Raw genomic sequence first — 17,473 nt, 5'->3', positions numbered from 1 at the left:
TTAGCACTGGTTGTTCTGTAGGCACATAGCGATATTATATTCGTCAGTAAGTTTTATTCTTACCAAGTTGTTCAAAAGGAGTTAACCACGGCTGCATGAACTGCTGCAACGCCAAAGTATTCCACCACGAAAGACAAAAACACAGAAACATATCAACAGCGTATATAAAGTGGTTCATGAAGGTGCCTGCAATATTACAGCCGACATTAGCACTTGTTAGCTGAGTGTCTACCTTATGAGGGTACTGCAACGAAACGTTGAGTTCATATCGGAACTCGGTGTTTTATTTGAAAACCACGTTATTTTAATATTCAAAACATAAGACATAATTTAAACATTCTTTGAGTTGATGCTGTTGTTATTTGCTATGTATACATGTCTATAAAGGCAGATTGCAAAACCACTGCTAACACCAATGGCTGCTGTCTATCCGATGCTTCCGAAGATATACGAAAAAAGTATGTTACAAACCTTTTGTTTACCGTAAAAAAGGGAATAAAACAATCAAAAAAAATCATGCTGGTGACCATCAAGTGGTAAGTTAACTGACTGGTGTCAAGAAAAACCCTGTTGTAATAATAACAAATCAGTTTAATTTCACGTAAAACTTTCATTCTGAAATTCTCTTGAAGCCATAGCACACTGTAGAAGGTAACTAAGTAGTATTACTGATTGCTAATATACAGCGACACTGAACTTTGTCCCTCTTCGCATTTCGGGCTTGTCGATTACATCAAGTGCATAGACTTACAGCCCCAAAAACACTTCGTTCAGAAAACTTATGATTAATCGGTGTCACTGAGCAGTGAAGGTGCAGAGGGAGCGGTACCACGTGATCTGTGATGTCGCTATAAGGTGGCAGTCTAGACGGCTACTATCTGCTACCACAACAGAGCCATAAAGCAACTGAAATTATAAGAAGCCTGATATCAGGGTATTTAGAAGCGAACATTTAAATAATAAAGCAGACTTGAAAATCCAGGCAGGCGATAGGTTACTTCTAGAAAGTAACCTCCCGAGCCTTCTATAATATCTTGTGACCCGGGGTGCCTGGATCCAGTTTGTGTGTGGCTCGTCTCTTGTCGCGTTCAGTCAGGTAACACAGGTGTATCCAGTCCCTACTGAAAAAAACTTTGGGTGAATTGCTATAAGGTAAACAGTTTATATCGATTGAATAGTAGATTAGTGCTTCTTATATACAGCATAAATTGTAGGAAAATATCTTCGCCACAGAAGGTGTCTGGGTGAAGCTAGTTTACTGGTGTAAGAAGGATGGTGTAACTGCAGTTGTGAACTTGAGGGCGAGTCTTAAATTATTCGACAAAGTAGAAAAGTTTTTAAAGAAAAACAACGAAATCAAGAGTACAATGTATTACAGAGGTCACTTAGTGGATTATAGTTCGTCAGGTGTGGCTTTATAATGAAAATGTGCATATAAATCAGAAGGTCTTTAACCATTTTTACAAACATCTTCTAACTTCCTAAAAAGCGTTTTGGTGATAGATTTCTTTTCGACGTTCGATGCTTCCAAATTGCAGACTATGCTTTTGTTTTCGTTGCACATCTATTACATGTGCACATATTATGCAGTATGCAAACAGGTAAAACATGTCATATAAAACATGTTGTATAATGCTTTGCTATTGTTTACTTGTCTACACATTCAAATGTGAGATCACTCTAAAAACTTTGCCGTGAACAGACGAAAATCCAAATTCTTTCATTCTCACATTTTTTTTGTAGTGAAGGACTCAAGCTTTGGCTTACGGGGTGATGCGAGTTGTGGAATATCTTTAATCTATAAAATTATACTGTATATTTTTCAGGACAGGAAACTGTACTCATACACAATGGGATGCCTGAAAGAACGACTGTTGATCTTGGCCATCTGTCTGTCTGTCTGTCTGTCTGTAGTAACAGGTAAGACAACTTTGTTTTCACAGTGAGCAGAGTGTCTGGAAAACCATACGGTATTACAAGAGGAGGGTGTCATCCCATTTTTGGTTTATGTGTACATTGTACACTTTCCAATCCAAACAAGACAAAGACTATGGTCATTTCAGATGAAGTTTTCTAAATCAATCTTAAACTGTAGTCTGTATTTGTATTCCTGAAATGAACCACAGTCAGGTGATAACTCCATTACAGTACGGAGCGCGCACATTGAAATATTCTCTGTTATATAAAGTTTTCAACTGGCATTTTAATATGAAAACAGTTAATCTGCAGTATATTTATACAAATTAATTTATGGTGCGGTATTCCGCTAAAAGTGCCATAAATCGGGTATATATGTACTCCTGTTCCATTAATTTGATAATTTGTATTACATAGACATATTCCATACAAACAAAAACGTTGTGATTTTTGTTGAGGGTGATTATATTTATTTGTTACAGCTCATTAGTGAACAAAATACACTAAAGTATAACTCATAATGCCAGGAAAACACAATAAGTGTGTACATTTCCGTTGTTTTTTTATAATCAAGGATATTTAGACAATAAATGTTTAACATATTCGTTTTTTTTTTAGTTTTAAAGGAGAAGAAAACATAAAAATGATGCCAAAATCAGATAATAGAGCGTCAAAACTTATTGTCTTTAATATCTTTTTTGGATTTTTTTTTAAGAAGAAAGGTTATTTGAAAATATTTTTGTATGGTGGGTATTTGGGACCAACTTTTGGTATTTATCGTTGTTGTATAATAATGTTCTAAATAAGGATGTGATGCTTCTCTAATAAAATTATTTGAATGTAAATTTGTTGTTTATATAGACACATTCATTTAACCTAAATTAACCTAATATTTATGAATTTATTAAAAGTATAAATATGATCCAAATTGAAATTAAATTAATTTGTTAGCTGAAAGGAACCAATTCAAGTGCAAAAATATTTATTAAACCTGTGTTACATACTCATTTATGACATTATTAACCACAGACTATAAATACCAAAAGGTGGTCCCAAATACTCACCAGACAAAAATTATTTCCAAGTGCCTTTTTCTCTTTAAGAAAAAATCGGAAAAAATATTGAAGGCCACATTTAGGAATATCTTCGCACTCTTTCATCTGAACTTTATGTCATTTTATGATTTCTCCACCTTAAAGGCAATGATATGTTAACATTTTCATGTGTTGGCATTTACAAGAACATACTGTGCATAATGTGTAGCAGTTAAGTATCACTTATGTGGAAAAACATCTTAGTTTGCGCACAATTTGTAAGCAGTGTTATGTATATCCGCGAGCGAGTAATTGTTTTCCAAAAGGACATAATATTGTGACGAGCTGACGGATAGAATCGCATTATATAATGCCGATGTCCGGTCAAGGATGTCTTGTTACTCTAATGACCTACACTGGGTCGGGTCACCAATAAGACCTTGAAAGAGGAAGTTGTAACTTCCTTTCTTGACGTTCAGCATGAAGGGGATATTGCAACCACTGGTTGATACGTATCAATATAATGGTTCGGGCAGGGCGGCTTACTTGCCTTCGGTAACTCGTCTCAGTGAAGCAGCACTAGAAAAAAGAGCGGTGGAAATCCTTCCTGCAACAATGAGGCACATTGCATGCACTCTAAGGATTCCTTCGTCGTCATATGACTGAAAAATTGTTAAGCACGGCGTTAAACCCAATCACTCACTCTCATCGCCCACATGTACTAGGCATATACACAGAAATAAATCAGTGTGTTAATTTTAACAAAAAGTATGTTGACTTAGTGATGATCAATTGTATTCTATTATAAAATAATACCGTGTCATATTCAACATAATAAAGTGTTAGTCTAATGTATGTTTTGTGTTGAATTTGAAAGGGTATCACTAACGGAGCGTAAAGATGAGAAACAACTGGCTTGTTTATTTCTAAGATCAGCGACAGACCTTGGACAAACCAAGAAACACGAATAAGTTCAGTACATATATGGTTGAGACGGGTAATCCCGACTGATATAAAATGCCAAATATGAGGAAAAAATTCAGGAACAGTTCATTCATCGTGCAACGTGACAGAGAGTTTGTTAATCAGTTTTGTAAAATTCAGAAATATATCAAAACAGCCATACGGAATTAAATCAAATGCATATCGCACGCACCTGTACTACATAATAAGTAGTTAAATCAAATAATAGTCAATAAGACCAAGACAACTGTTTACGTAAATAAACAATGAAATTTCTCCATGATATTACATTAAATAACAGACGCAAAAATATACCGCCATTATCTCGCAAATCTTGTGAAGGTATGTAAAATGAAGATCGTCCACTAAAACAACCATTTGAATTTTGTAGTATACAAATGAAAGTAACGGTCGCGCAAAAGTAAATAATTTATATAATTTAACAAAATACACAAATAACTGAGAATAATGTACAAAACAATACAAATATTACACATATATATATATATATATATATATATATATATATATATATATATATATATATATATATATATATATATATATATATATATATATATATATATATATATATATATATTCCGGCTTTCAAAGGCGAGTCAGTCCACCTATATATAGAATCCACAGTTCTCAATCTACGGATGATAGTCCGACAACTGCACAGGCTATAACTTATACAACTGATAGAACATATGTGTCATATTTAACAGAATAATCTGTTTCAATAGCAGACTATTTTTAGTGTATAGATTGTACCTGTTAAACCAGTTCTGACATCACTGGTAGTGAAAGTAAAAGTAGATAGTCGTTACTTCAGACTCCAAATTAAAATCTTTAAATGCTGGGCGAGTGTATTACAAAGATTCTCACTCTGTTTTCGTCGCTAATGGTTTTATTTACTCTGAATTGTAGTTAATATACAACAGATATATCAGATAAACCTACATTCTGTATATGGGATTTCACCAGTTCTGACCAATTATATGTAAGCCAGACACATATAGTTGATAAATATTTCATCCATTTATTATCAAGGGAATTAAGCCTGCCTGTTTTCGTGTAATTCATAATTAGACGTGACATGAATTGGCGAAAGTCCGGTATTGAACTTTAAAGGTTTCATTTCTAATTTAAACAAGCAACAATTCTTTGGAGTAGACATATATAGTGATAACGTGCATTTTTACTTGAGTGCGTGTATTTGTATGATGGAGGACGCCACAAAAACCTATACATTTTACTGGTCATTATTGGGATGTGTGGCTGTTTCCACAGTGGCTGATTCCACAAAACCAGTTTTGACTTATGTCAAAAATTTGGAATATGATTTTATGGCTTACTTTTGAGCCGTGTAAATTAATATTTTGACCAATAACATCAATGTTATCTTAACACAAATGTGTCAAAATTTCAACTCTCAAAATCGAAAACTAAACAGTGAGACTACGTTTGAAATTGTCTTTGTGTCTTTGTGTTTTATATTCCCATTTCACCCATGAATTTATTGAACTGGTGGAATAACAGCGCCCCGTGATTTTCATTTCAAAGGGAGAAACAAGTGTATAAATCTAACTGCTTATGACTTCCCCGATTACGGAGACATACATTACGGGAGAGGTCAAACAAAAATCTAGTACAAAAAACTTGATTTAATTCTTCTTTTGCAACCGGATTGCGTGTGTTGTGCAAAGCACTGAAATACATGACTTATGACTGTCATTGTTTCCTGAAATGGTTTAGTAGCAAAGATAAAAACAGTCGTAAGAAAACTCATTTAAAAAAACTGAAAAGGTAGCTGTTGGTAAATTTATGGGCCTCCGTCTGCTAGTCTAGATTTGGCCGGAGATCTCACAATCGTGACGACCATTCCAAGGGGCGGGTCAGGGGAAATACATTTATCTAATTGACCAGTGTTAATATCGGTTAGCTGTCAGTTACCTGTAGACATTTATGCGCAAGAGACTGTGAGTTCTCAGTCCAGTGCATGGTAATCGCCCGTCACAGCAATGCAAGAGCTAGGTTTGAACACATGGTACATTTAGTTTCAGAAACTTTTTCACAGCGTGATTTCTGTGTTTATCTGAAGTTACCCGATTTATTAAGTCGGGGAAATAAAAGTCTTCTAATATGAAAGGGTAGTTTGTCTTGTAACGATATCACACGTGCATAAAGCGTGGCAAACTTCATTGTCACTTTTCAGGAACTTGAGGACTGACATTAGCCAATCAGACGCGTATCGCTGAAATACACTGGTATATCAATGGGGCTGTGAACGGACAACACTGAGGTCTGCAAGTGTAGCAAATAAATTTAACCTGTCAACCTGAGAAGTAATACGTCCAGTTGCCTGTTTTAAGACATTTTTGAAATGTACAGGTCTGGTGCAATTGTAGCTTGAAACTTTCTTCAATTTAGTTCATGAGTAAAAATAAACAAATCTTGCAGCCCTACTGTCAAGTAACAACCTAAGCCTTCGTTAAGTTTAATGCAACGGGGGAGCAGGTGGCTGATAGACTCAACTTTCAGAACAATGGCTGTTACCTAATCTATATTCTGATCGTACGCCATGATTTATATTCTCCGGGAAAGTAAATACTGGCCCTTAACTATATACTGAATACACCAAAAATGAATCTCTCCAGGAGCGTACAAGCTGGTGCTGAACTATAGACTAAATACACCAAAACTGAATCCCTCCAGGAACGTACAAGCTGGTGCCTAATTGTATACTGAATACACCAAAAATGAATCTCTCCAGGAGCGTACAAGATGGTGCTTAACTCTAGACTAAATACACCAAAGTTTAATCTCTCCAGGAACGCACAAGTTGGTGCTTAACTATATACTGGATACACCAAGATTTGATGTCTCCAGCAATTTATACCTGGCTTACACCAAGGTTTAATCTCTCCATAAGGATGTATAGACGGCGTCACAGGAACGTACAAGCTGACGTTGAGGTATATACCGACCCTACACCAAGGTTTAATCCTTCCATAAGGATATATAGACCGCGTCACAGGAACGTACAAGCTAACCCTTCTATATACCGACTTTACACCAAGGTTAAGTCTCTTCATAAGGATATATAGACCACGTCACAAGAACGTACAAACTGATGCTGAGCTATATGCCGACCTTACACCAAGGTTTAATCTCTCCATAAGGATATATAGACCACGTCACAGGAACGTACAAGCTGACGCTGAGCTATATACCGACCTTACACTGAAGTTTATTCCCTCCATGGAGATATCTAGACTACATCACAGAAATTTACAGACTGTGTGAGTTAAGGCAGAGTATGGGGATAACCAACACTCAAGTAAATAAATACAGGAAGAGAAAAGCTGTCAGAGAATTAGATGTATTTACGGAGTAACTCTGCACGTTTCTTTCTTTAGGCCTGCGGTGCTATGTCTGTAACTATTACCATCTAGAATCATCCGATCCAAGGGTGAACCAAGCCTTGTCTGCAATCACATCCTCTTCTGACGAGGACTGCAAAAACAGTGGTACCAGGCAACAAACGTGTCGCTCCGATAGGGAGTACAAATGTGGCAAAGTGAGTGCCACAGTGGAATTTTCGGTGGTTGGAGGTAATTTTCGTCATGTTTCCCATAGCGAAAACTAATTTGATTTAGTTTACAAATATACATGTATACAATTTAAAGCATTACTAAAATTCTTTGAAATTTTGGTGAATTTTCAAGCCAATTTTCAAGACATGACGATACCGTAATACTCTTCCTTTGTGAATCGCCCTGTCCTGCTTGCCCAGTTTCGCATGACGATACCGTAATACTCTTCCTTTGTGAATCGCCCTGTCCTACTTGCCGAGTAACTTATTATCTATGTGAAAAAGTTACTTTTCCTACAGTCTTTCTTCTTTGATAAACTCTATACCTGATGCCTTTCTTCAAGAAATACCTATAGGCTATCAGCATGGATATATCACAAGCCTGTCATCTAATTTTCTGCTTGGTAAAACATGATTGCAAATTCTGGGATTCTTGGTATTTTATAAGCCTTGTACTACTTCTTCTGTACATTTATTTCCGATGATGACACCAATACAGTGACTGAAGTGTGATAGAAGTCATAACTTTAAAATCAATACTTTTCAAATGCTTACTGATGGCTTATCTTATGATAATGACGTTTTGTGATTGTTTGTTTTTTAAATCAGAGGACGTAAAGTTGGGTGCGGTGACTCGTGGCTGCACCCTAAATACCACTATCTCAGATAGGTGTTATGCAGCTACTGACGAGGATAAAACCAAACTGCGAGCGGGCTTTGCTTCCATTGCGACCGTCACCTCTGTTGATGCAACAGGTTGTGTATGCTCTACAGATTTATGCAATGGTCAGCTCAGCATTAGCGCCAAGAGATTCTCTTGGCTGGCTGGGCTGGTCCTGGCGGTGCTGGCACGTCAGCTCTAAAAGCGCTGTACTTCCGCTTTTCAGTTTCAAGAAACACAAAAATATATATAATCGTATGACTAAATACTACCGTTGTTATTGAGAATGGATACATGTTTGTTTACGTTTTTAATAATTCGGTGAAAATTTACTGTACGTGTGACTCTTGAATAGTTCCAGAAATTGAAAGAATCAGAATCATAATCCATTAAATACAAAGCTTATAAGAGCCGTATCTACAAAACAAGAATTCATTTATTCAGATGATCGGAGAGACTTCAGTCAGATGATTTATGACATGTCCACGTTGTCCTAAAATCCACAAGAATGATGTTCTATGTTCGCTGGCCCGTTGAATTCTTGTTATAAGTCCATTTGTTGCACAAATAAAGATTTTTTCCAAGAGTAACTGATTTGTATGTGTATCCCTAATAGGTTTGTCATTGTATTGACAACTTTACCTCATGCTGAATGTATTTATTTATTTATCTATTTGAGTAGTGTTTTACGCCTTACACGAGAATATTTCACTAACACCACGGTGGCCAGCAATATTTCGGGAGGAAACCGGGGAGATCCCGGGGGTAACCAGTGACTGGCCTCATGTTCAAAGCTGTTTAAATTAATAAACTGTACCTGGAGCCAAATTAATGAACTTTTCTTACTGTTTAACCATACTAATTTATATTATACATGTATAAACAATACATAGTTTCGTTCTATCAAACTGAAAGACATTCTGAGAATATATCTGCGAAGGGGCTCCAGCTGCTATTTATTTATTTATGGTGCCACTTCACATTTCGCGAATTTTGTGTCTATGCATTAGGATATCATTAGAGAATAGTATTACTCCCATGTTTCTAGTATCATCTTTAAAGAAGACACAATCCCTTCGGGTTTTTATGACGTCACTTCCGATTAGTTAAAATGATTTTCAGAATTAGCCTCATTACACATAACAAGGTTAAAAATTTCTGACAGAATGTGTAACTTACTTACTTTTGTGGAGACACATAATTCAATACGGCCTCAAAGTTACTTGACCAAATCTGCGCAAAAGCGACGGTGTACAATGTTAAACCTTCCCTAAAACATGTCGGCACCTTGCTTTCATGAATTTCTGCTCCACCCTTTAGTTGCCAACAGTGAAAAAGGTGGGGATAGCAGTAATACTAACAGAGCCTCCTGCGAAGGACTGTCCTTCCAACATGCCCAACATTAGTGCCCGGGAGGGTTATCCAGGCCTTCTGCTTCGCGCGTACACGGTCATTAGGAAAAGACAAGATTATAACGCACAATAAAAATTAATCCAAAAATAGTAAAGTTCTTCAATATAACTACATATCTTTACATCTGACTGTTCAAACTTTACCCTTGTATTTTATTACCGTGTCTATTATTAAATAAACACTTAGATGATGTCGTCTGCTTGTGTGGTTGACAAATACTTTCTCATCAATGTAAAACCCAATGTTGCTTATTATTTGAAAAATCTTATTCAAACGCTGTGAACTACGGCTCAGAAATAATAATGACTCAACCTCACTCCCGAACATTTCTTTCCGTCAGTGCCCACGGTATATTGCCGTTAGACAACAGATCACAATGTCATTACACTAAAATCTTACGTGATACTACCATTACACCAAAACAATAGGTCGCAATTCCATTACAATAAAACCGTAGGTCATACTTCCATTATACCAAAACCACAGGTCGCAATTCCATTACAATAAAACCTTAGGTCATACTTCCATTAAAACAAAACCACAGGTCACAATTCCACTACACTAAAACCTCAGAACATAGTTCCATTACACCAAACAACTGGTTGCAGTTCCATTACACTAAAACTCTAGGTCATACTTTCATTAGACCAAAACCACAGATCACAATTCCATTACACTAAAACCTTAGGTCATATTTTTATTAGATCAAAATCAAAAGTCACAATTCCATTACACTAAAACCTTAGGTCATACTTTTATTAGATCAAAACCACAGACCACAATTCCATTACACTAAAACCTTAGGTCATACTTTTATTAGATCAAAATCAAAAGTCACAACTCCATTACACTAAAACCTTAGGTCATACTTTTATTAGATCAAAACCACAGACCACAATTCCATTACACTAAAATCTTAGGTCATATTATTTTAGGCCAAAACCACAGATAACAATTCCACTACACTAAAACCTTAGGTCATGCTTTCATTAGACCAAAACCAGAGATCACGATTCCAATACACTAAAACTTTAGGTCATACTTTCATTAGACCAAAACCACAGACCACAATTCCACTACACTAAAACCGTAGGTCATAGTTATATTACACCAAAATCACACATAACAATTCCATTACACTAAAAGTTTAGGTTATACTTTCATTAGACCAAAACCTAAAATAACAATTCCATTACACTAAAACTTTAGGTCATACTTTCATTAGACCAAAACCAAAGATCACAATTCCATTACACTAAAACTTTAGGTGACACTTCCATTACATCCAAACCACAGGTCACAATTTTATTACACTAAAACCTTAAGTCATACTTTCATTAGACCAAAACCACAGTTAACAATTGTATTGTTCTAAAACTCTACGACATACTTCCATGAGGCCAAAACCAGAGATCACGATTCCATCACACTAAAACGCGTAGGTCAGTCACCGAAACCGGACATATTTCCACCAGTTTTCAGTTTTGCAAAGGACGTTCGTTCTGCCACAAGGTGACATTACTCTACGTCTCTGAACGGCTCGTTTGTGAGCTTCTGCGGGAGCTGTGACTGTTTTAAAGTGGATTATACCTCCATGCCTGTATTTACCCTGTGTTGTGCTCTGCGGGTGTGACGTCATTCAAAGGCTTGACTGTTCCAGTTCTGTGTAACCTGTGTACTGTGTCCGTGTTCGCTAACCTGGCGAAGTACCTGTCTAGGACAATTTGTGACTTGTGTGAATTGTGTGTTTATCCCATGGTCTTTACGTTGGATTTCCTGGAATACATTCCTTGGGATGCAAAGGTGAAATGAAAACTTGTAAAGACCGATAATACTGATGTGTATGTTGTTGTTGTTGTTGAACTGTCTGTAAAAACTGTACGTCTCATTTTATATATAAAGCATTGTTTACATTGTAATATTGAGTCACTGAGTCTGTTTTCTGTTGCTGCTTTCAATACCGTAACAGAAATTGGGGGCTTGTCCGGGAACTGATTGTTTCCCTTTTGTTTTGCGCCGGATATTTGAAATTAAACACATGTGAGAAGCGATTGCTTAATTTTAACGGTGAATGATTCAGTGGCTAAATATTTACAATGGGAGATTTTGATCCTAAACAGTTTGTTAATGCGCCCTATCAGGATGTTTTTGAGAGTTTAAAGAAGGAAGACTTGGTTAAGTTAGGGACATTTTTAGGTTTGTCCGTAAAGTCTTCATGGAGGAAAAGAGATATGCAGTATACTTTGTTGAAACATTTAGTGGAGATAGGGAAGTTTGATAGTTCTGCATTATCTGATTATGAGTTCGAGGGTCAGTCTGATGCCGAGCTTAAGTTTAAGCAGTTTGAGTTAAAGTTGAGATTGGAGAAAGAGGAAAGAGAGAGAGAGAAAGAGAGGGAACATGAGATAGAGTTAGAAAAGTTGAAAATGCAGAGAGAGAGAGAGAGAGGAAAGAGAGAGGGAAGTGCAGAGAGAGGAAAGAGAGAGGGAAGTGCAGAGAGAGGAAAGGGAGAGGGAAGTCCAGAGAGAGGAAAGAGAGAGGGAAGTGCAGAGAGAGGAGAGAGAGAGGGAAAGAGAATTGGAGTTCCAAATGAAAAAGTTAGAGGTAGAGAGAGATGAGAAACCGGGTCCTTCCGGTAGACAGGGTACAGGATTTGATGTGACCAAATACATTCGGTTAGTTCCATCCTTTCAGGAAAAAGAGGTGGATAAGTATTTTCTGCATTTTGAGAAAATTGCAAATAGTTTGAAGTGGCCTAAAGAGTTCTGGACTATGTTATTACAGAGTGTGCTAATTGGAAAGGCCAGGGAAATTTACACTCAGTTAAGTGTAGAGAATGCTTCCAATTATGACTATGTGAAAGAGGTAATTTTGAAGGGTTATGAATTGGTGCCTGAAGCTTACCGCCAGAAATTTCGTAACTGTGAAAAAGGTAGAGATCAGACATACGTTGAGTTTGGTCGAGCTAAGGAGCAGTTGTTTGATCGCTGGTGTATAGCCAAGAAAATAGGCAAGGATTTTGAAAGTTTGCGTCAGCTTGTGCTGGTGGAAGATTTCAAGCGTTGTATTCATAATGATGTAAAGGTGTTCGTTGATGAGCAGAAGGCGAGTACACTTGAAGAGGCAGCCAGTTTAGCTGATGATTATACCTTGACACATAAGGTTACATACACGGGTAAGCCATTTAATTCATTTATACGTAGAAATACCCAGTCACATGCAACAGGTAGAGGTAGCTCTACACAGAAGGGTTCTACACCAGGCTCCAGTGGTTCTACAGCTCATGGTTCACGTAGTTCAGATTGGAATGGTAGTCCTCGAAATAGGGTCACTTGTAATTTTTGCAAGCGGGTAGGTCACGTGATGAGTGAATGTTACAAGTTGAAAAGGATACGGGAAGCTCAGAATGAGTCTAAGCCCACAGGTCTTTGTGTTACAATGCACAAAACATTGCCGGAAGTTGCATCAGCAGTTAAAAGCAGATCTGAGTTAGCTGATATGGGATTGGATAAGATTCCCAAATGCTCTATGGATACCTTCGCTCCGTTTATCAATTCTGGTTCAGTGTCGCTTAGAAGCGACATGTCTGGTGCTACCCCTATAAAGATATTAAGGGATACTGGGGCATCTCAGTCTCTGTTGTTGATGAATACTCTGCCCTTTTCTGAAGAGTCATACTCTGGGGTTCGTGCCCTTATTAGAGGAGTAGAGTCTAGTGACTTTGTCAGTGTTCCCCTTCATGATATTTATTTGTCATCAGATTTGATATCTGGACCTGTCAGGGTAGGCATTAAGCCTTCATTACCTTTTGAGGGTATTCATTTGTTGTTGGGAAATGACTTGGCATATGATAAAGTTACTGTTGATCCCCTAATGGTTGATAAGCCTTCTCTGAATTCAGTCACAGAGCCAGTTGAAAGCGAGATAGCGGGTTTATATCCGTCCTGTGTTGTTACAAGAGCTATGTCTAGAAAAGTCAGTACAGACCAGGGTAGTACTGTTGATTTGAGTGAGACTTTTCTCAACAACATGTTGGATGGAGATTCTTCCAAATTAGACAGCCAGCAGGAAGTGGATACTTATTTTGTTAGTGGTGATCAGCCATTTTGTAGGACTGAGATGGATTGCTGAACAACACAGTGATCCAAGTATTTCTTGCTTGTTTAATGATGCAGCTAAAGATGGTGAATCTTTACCTGACCCATGCTACTACTATGTCAAGTCTGGCATATTGATGCGGCAGTGGAGGCCTCCCGATGTTTCATTGGAGGATGAATGGGCAGTTAAGCATCAGGTAGTTGTGCCCAAGTCTTATCGTAAAGACATACTGACTATAGCGCATAAAACGCCGTTAGCAGGTCATTTAGGACCTATCAATAAGACCTATCATAAGATTCTCAGTCATTTTTATTGGCCAGGAATAAGGAAAGATGTTACTGAATTTTGCAGGTCTTGTCATGCATGTCAGTTAGTGGGGAAACCTAACCAGACAATCCCCAAGGCAGCCTTGAGGCCTATTCCTGCAATTGGCGAGCCATTCAGTAGAATCTTAATAGATTGTGTTGGTCCGCTACCTAAGACAAAGTCTGGAAATCAGTATATGTTAACCATAATATGTACTTCAACTCGTTTCCCTGAGGCAATTCCACTAAGGAATATTACTGTCAAGACTGTAATTAAGGCTTTAGTTAAGTTCTTCACCATGTTTGGTCTGCCTAAGTCAGTACAGTCAGACCAGGGTTCAAATTTCATGTCTGGTGTGTTCCAACAAGTTATGCATGAGCTAGGTATTAGCCAGTATAAATACTCAGCTTATCACCCACAAAGTCAAGGAGCACTAGAGAGATTCCCTCAGACACTGAAAAGTATGATAAGAACTTACTGCTTTGAGACAGGGAAAGATTGGGACGAGGGTGTACCTTTGTTAATGTTTGCTGTGAGAGAGTCTGTACAAGAGTCACTTAGATTTAGTCCATTTGAGCTTGTGTTTGGCCATACTGTGCGTGGTCCACTACAGTTGTTCAAGGAAAAGTTTGTGTCTGGTGATAGTGACAATGTTAACTTATTACAGTATGTGTCAAGTTTTCGAACTAAGCTCAACAGAGTATGTGAGTTAGCCAGAGAGAATCTTACAGCTTCTCGGAAGAGTATGAAAACTAAGTATGACAAAGAGACAGTAAGACGCAGATTTGAAGTTGGTCAGAAGGTACTGGCCTTACTTCCAGTTAGTGGTAAGCCACTTGAAGCTCGTTATTTTGGACCTTATGTAGTAGACAAGAGGCTAAGTGATCTTAATTATATTATTTTCACTCCTGATCGGCGCAAATCTAGACAACTTTGTCACATTAACATGTTAAAGCCATATGTAGACAGAGATAGCACTGATCTCAATGTTGTACATCCTAGTGGAGTTGCTATCTCTTGTTTTCCAGTGCCAAGTTGTAAGAGAGAATTAAAGCGTTTTTTGGGCATGGCAGGTTATTATCGTAAGTTCTGTAGGAACTATTCATTTGTTAGTGAGCCACTAACTCAGCTGTTAAAGAAAGGTGTTAAATTCTTGTGGTCCATTGAGTGTCAGAGATCTTTTGATAGATTAAAGGCCATGCTAAGCAGCGGCCCCATACTTGTAGCACCTGATTTTAATTTACCATTTAAGCTAGCTGTTGATGCTAGTGATATATCTGCTGGGGCAGTTTTGTTACAAGAAAATGAAACAGATCACGTTGATCACCCTGTATGTTGTTTCTCTTGCAAATTTGACAAGTGCCAGAGAAATTATTCGACAATAGAAAAGGAGTGTCTGTCCTTGATTCTAGCGTTACAGCATTTTGAAGTATATGTGACTTCGTCAAGTTACCCCATTGTTGTGTATACAGATCACAATCCCTTGACCTTCTTGCACAAACTAAAAGGTAAAAACCGAAGATTGTTACGGTGGAGTTTGCTTTTGCAAGAATTTAATCTAGAGATTAGACACATAAAAGGGAAAGATAATGTGATTGCTGATTGTTTGTCACGTGTCTAGTTGGTTTTCTGCAGCTTTGTTTTTAAAGACTGTGGTAAATGTTATTATTATTCATAATTATGAATATGTTAAAGAAAGTTTTATGCAAAACTTTCTTTCCCTGAAGGATGGGGGTGTTATGTATGACTATTTAACGTCTTCATGTACTGTTAGTCTGCGGACCTTTGTGTTATATGTTATAAGCATAACAGGCCCTGTTATATATGTACAGCGCGGACCTGGCCGAAAGCGCCTTGTTCAATGCTCTGTTTATTTAACTGGCTGTTCATTGGCTGTTAATTCTGTGTCTAAAAATAGTTGAATCCACCTGGAGCGTATATAAGCCGTGTTTTCTGTGAAAACCAGTAAATAAACGAAACAGAGTGGAGGTGCACCTAAACACTCTAGGCCAGGAACTGTTCTACCGGTCTATGAAACGTGCTGTCTGCGCCGCCATGGGAGGCCAAAAATAAAAATTGGAAATAGAGAAGGAAATCAATTAAAGAAGAAGACAGGGAAAACAATAAGAAGACCCATGGGACCAAAGAAACTTAACAACCAGGAAACGAAGACCAGAAACATGAAAGACATCATGACAATAGGACTATCTCTTGCTTCAACTAAGTGGATGAGGCCTGACATCCTTGCTCCTCATTTATACTTGTCGCACCTGTTACAGGCACAGGTTTCCAGTACGCTGGTTTTTCCTGGATGGCGTCCGGTATAAGTGGCGGGAGCTCCTTAACTCCACGCCACAGAGGAGGAAGCAAGAGAACAAAACTGTTAACCAATAAATAAAGGCACTACTGTTGTTTTCTCTGTGTGTAAATTTCTGTATAGGCAACTCATTGTAATTTTTTAATGCAGATCTATGTATTTCTAATGTAAAGATAACGTTAATCCCTGTAAATAGCTTACTATTTATCCCCTTTCTGTTAAATGACCATGGCAGCATTTGAACCTATAGAATAAGCTGTAACATGCTACCACAAAGAGGTTAATCCCACTAATTGACTCATGTACATATGTAAATAGTATACCAACGCACTGCTGTTATGTAACCAAAATATTCATGTGTTAAAAAAAAAAAAAAAATAAAACACTGATTTGATGGGCCACGATATCCGCCAGGAAAGTGGCCCCTAAAACAAGTAAATAAACAGAGTGGAGGTATTTTTGCTGCATCCACTAGGAGCCAGGAGAGTGTGAGACGCTCTCGTATCGAGTCCATTATTTTGATATGAGCTGGTGATGCCAGTTTCATTTGGGAGGACAGATTTTTATGCCGGCACCGTTTGTGTACCACAGTAGTACTGATGTCTGGTTTATGTGAATTTCTGCGGAAGTCACGTTTATTGGTGTTCGGATCTTTATTATGATTATACAGTGTTGACTGTGTAATTTGTTTAACACGCTGACCTCACCTGACCGACAAGGTCCTCAAGGACTCTAAACTGAAGTTTTCAGTTTTGCAAAGGACGTTCATTCTGCCACAAGGTGACATTACTCTACGTCTCTGAACGGCTCGTTTGTGAGCTTCTGCGGGAGCTGTGACTGTTTTAAAGTGGATTATACCTCCATGCCTGTATTTACCCTGTGTTGTGCTCTGCGGGTGTGACGTCATTCAAAGGCTTGACTGTTTCCAGTTCTGTGTAACCTGTGTACTGTGTTCGTGTTCGCTAACCTGGCGAAGTACCTGTCTAGGACAATTTGTGACTTGTGTGAATTGTGTGTTTATCCCATGGTCTTTACGTTGGATTTCCTGGAATATATTCCTTGGGATGCAAAGGTGAAATGGAAACTTGTAAAGACCGATAATACTGATGTGTATGTTGTTGTTGTTGTTGAACTGTCTGTAAAAACTGTACGTCTCATTTTAT

General features: G+C 37.7%; 1 protein-coding gene across 2 annotated transcripts in view; it reads left to right on the top strand.

Moving 5' to 3' along the window:
* The first annotated feature begins 984 nt into the window (after positions 1-984).
* LOC135466049 (uncharacterized) overlaps positions 985-17,473 on the top strand; it is a 20,962-nt gene continuing 4,473 nt past the window's right edge. Inside the window, exons 1-4 of one of the 2 annotated variants that reach the window (XM_064743454.1) lie at positions 985-1,152; positions 1,827-1,920; positions 7,340-7,534; positions 8,125-8,426. In XM_064743454.1, coding sequence (XP_064599524.1) covers positions 1,851-1,920; positions 7,340-7,534; positions 8,125-8,378 — 519 coding nt within the window. In that variant the 5' untranslated portion in view covers positions 985-1,152; positions 1,827-1,850 and the 3' untranslated portion in view covers positions 8,379-8,426. Of the gene's footprint in view, positions 1,153-1,826; positions 1,921-7,339; positions 7,535-8,124; positions 8,427-17,473 lie in introns of those variants that run through there. The other variant, XM_064743455.1, reaches the window with a different exon arrangement.

The sequence above is a fragment of the Liolophura sinensis genome, chromosome 5 (assembly GCF_032854445.1).
Source record: "Liolophura sinensis isolate JHLJ2023 chromosome 5, CUHK_Ljap_v2, whole genome shotgun sequence".
NCBI classification, from domain to species: Eukaryota; Metazoa; Mollusca; class Polyplacophora; order Chitonida; family Chitonidae; genus Liolophura; species Liolophura sinensis.
The sequence above is the reverse complement of the archived record's forward strand: the minus strand, read 5'-3'. Positions and strand labels throughout refer to the sequence as shown.